Here is a 2,404-nt window from a genome sequence, read left to right as displayed (position 1 = left end):
ATGGCGTCCATCTATAGAACTATGGCCCACTCCCTCTTAAAATACTCTTTAATACCTTCCATTTGATACACATGTCATACAAACACATTCCAGGGTTACCCTAGGTTCTTTTTACTACATGGTGATTTTCCCTTATTTTGTCTCCACAGATCACAACTGAGTATGTAATGTTCGGTTACACCCGAACTTAGCCTTCCTTACTTGTTGAAAATAGGTGTGACACCCATGAAATGAAATCTGCAATTGAAGCTCACGCTAAGTATATAATGTTCGGTTACACCGAACTTAGACACCTTTACTTGTTCTATTTACTTCACCTGGTGATTACACCATTAATGGTTATCATGATAAAAGCTAGGTAAAAACTGATAGAGGTTTTCTTATCTATCATTTTGGTTTCATATCGAAACTAGTATAATACCCATATTCTGGCCTGCTCAACTATTTATTTAATAGAGAAGTTTTAACTGTTGCTATAATTTTCGATGTTTCAATTACCTATACAATTGTTAGTCACTGCGAGCCAGAATTTGCGACGGCGAATACCGAAGAAGATTAAATGATGAGCTTTATGCAGACGCCAATATAGTCCAACGAATTTAAACGCAATGGCGGAACATGTTCCGTCCTAGAAGGTTTACCTATCGGAACCCGCATATGGAAACAGAGGAAGTGGGTGCAGCTTTCTTCTCTGCTGAGACTACCAGGTGGACAACGATTTCAGTTCCCTTGGGTTTTCCAAACGACGTCAGTTTGCCTCTGCGAAGAAGTGACTGGCGCAATTTATTTGACGACCAAAACCATTTATAATTGAAATCAAACGGTTAAGCGCCAACTAACGTAGGAAATATTTATAAATTGTTATCTTTTTTGAGAAAGCCGCTTGTGTGCAAATCTTAAGGTAAATAGCAATCGCCATTACCTGCTTATGAAGGAACTATTTAAGTACATGACATGGCAAGTATACATTTCGTTATTCTTTATTCAAGATTTTACGCTTTAAAATTTGATTACATTTATGATTGTTTCTTCGAAAGCCAATATATGAAGTCTGATACTTGTACATACACAGACGGCGAATTTACTTGACCACATGGTATCTTGCCCCACGAAACAATGCCAATTAAGACAGTATTACCGTTTTGTACTTGAACCAATGGTCCCCCTGAGTCAGAAGTGCATATACCAAGTCCTCCGGTAAGCGGCCCAGTACAAATATTCGTTGAATGAACATCCACTCCTTTAGTTCCCAATGCACTCGAACATGCAGATTCGCTTATAATAGGCAAATTTTTGTCCACCTGTAACATAGTAGGATATGATGATACACTTGTAGTTGATGTCGAACCCCAACCATATAAATCAGCTTTGCCAGATGGTTCTACTGCAGGTGTTGGTAATGTAATTGGCTTTACAGCCGTTGTCCAGCGAAAATCTGTTGACGTATAAACGAGCCCAATGTCGTAGGGCGCCGTTCCGCCTGTGTAAAGATCGTGTACTATATATTTGTTGATTGATCGCTTTTGTGTGGTACTCGCTGTACCCCCAACATTATTGCTGCCTGCTATAAGATGACTGCTTAAGACCTGCGTTTTAGATGTGAGACAATGGGCGGCTGTTACAACCCAATTTGTATTTAAAATGCTACCAGCACAGTAATGCACACCTCCTTGTTGAAACGAAACAATATATGGTGCCACATTTAAAGGTGCCTGAGTACCTCCAATAACTCGCGCGCGAGGTAATGTTCCCCTTGAAGGCAAACAGGAAGCATATTGCAAGAAAAAAAGAACTATGATTAGTTCCAAACAGCGCAGAATCATACTACTTAGCCAAAAGGTTAATTAACAATGTTTCGTGTAGAAAATGCTGTTTTCCATATTTATACTCAAATTGATTAATGTTCAAAGCTTCCTTATAAAAATTTTGTTATCAATTAAGAATGGCACTCGATAATTGCCTACTACCATTGTGAAGTTATTTAGTATGTACATACGTTAAGCCACATCAAAAAAAAGTTGTCTCTTCATCCGCCAATAAGTAGTATTTTTGAAAGACACTATCGAAAAAAACCTGGTCGCGCTAGGCGCATCTTTTATGGGCTAAAGGCCATCTCGATATATCTATGGAAGTATTTATTTTACAAAGTTTCTAAAACAACTGGAAGATTTGTATGAGCTTTTCTATCACATATGGGAGATTCCATTAAATCAGACCCCTCTGAGCTAATAAATAAATTGCATTTTGCACCATCCAAAAACGTTTCCATGGGTTTAAGTAAGGCTACGACATTATTAACATTTATTTGCATTTGAATACATTGACGAAGTTATAAGTCTGGTTCAATGTTGACAACAAGATAATTTAAAAAATCTTTAAAGTCATAATCGTGTTTGGAAAGATT

At 37.7% G+C, this 2,404-nt stretch overlaps 1 protein-coding gene across 1 annotated transcript; it reads right to left on the bottom strand.

Moving 5' to 3' along the window:
* Positions 1-962: 962 nt before the first annotated feature.
* Positions 963-1,850, bottom strand: Phae1 (Phaedra 1). The gene has a single exon (XM_067770144.1). The coding sequence runs from the start codon at positions 1,821-1,823 to the stop codon at positions 1,017-1,019; it is 807 nt and encodes a 268-aa protein (XP_067626245.1). The 5' UTR covers positions 1,824-1,850; the 3' UTR covers positions 963-1,016.
* Positions 1,851-2,404: the final 554 nt, after the last annotated feature.

Source organism: Eurosta solidaginis, chromosome 2 (assembly GCF_040869045.1).
Source record: "Eurosta solidaginis isolate ZX-2024a chromosome 2, ASM4086904v1, whole genome shotgun sequence".
Classification (NCBI taxonomy): Eukaryota; Metazoa; Arthropoda; class Insecta; order Diptera; family Tephritidae; genus Eurosta; species Eurosta solidaginis.
Note: the sequence above shows the minus strand (reverse complement) of the source record. Positions and strands in the feature narration are given on the sequence as shown.

Bases quoted from the DNA above. Each gene is read 5' to 3' on its own strand.
- Phae1 (XM_067770144.1), bottom strand. From the start codon at position 1,823: ATGATTCTGCGCTGTTTGGAACTAATCATAGTTCTTTTTTTCTTGCAA.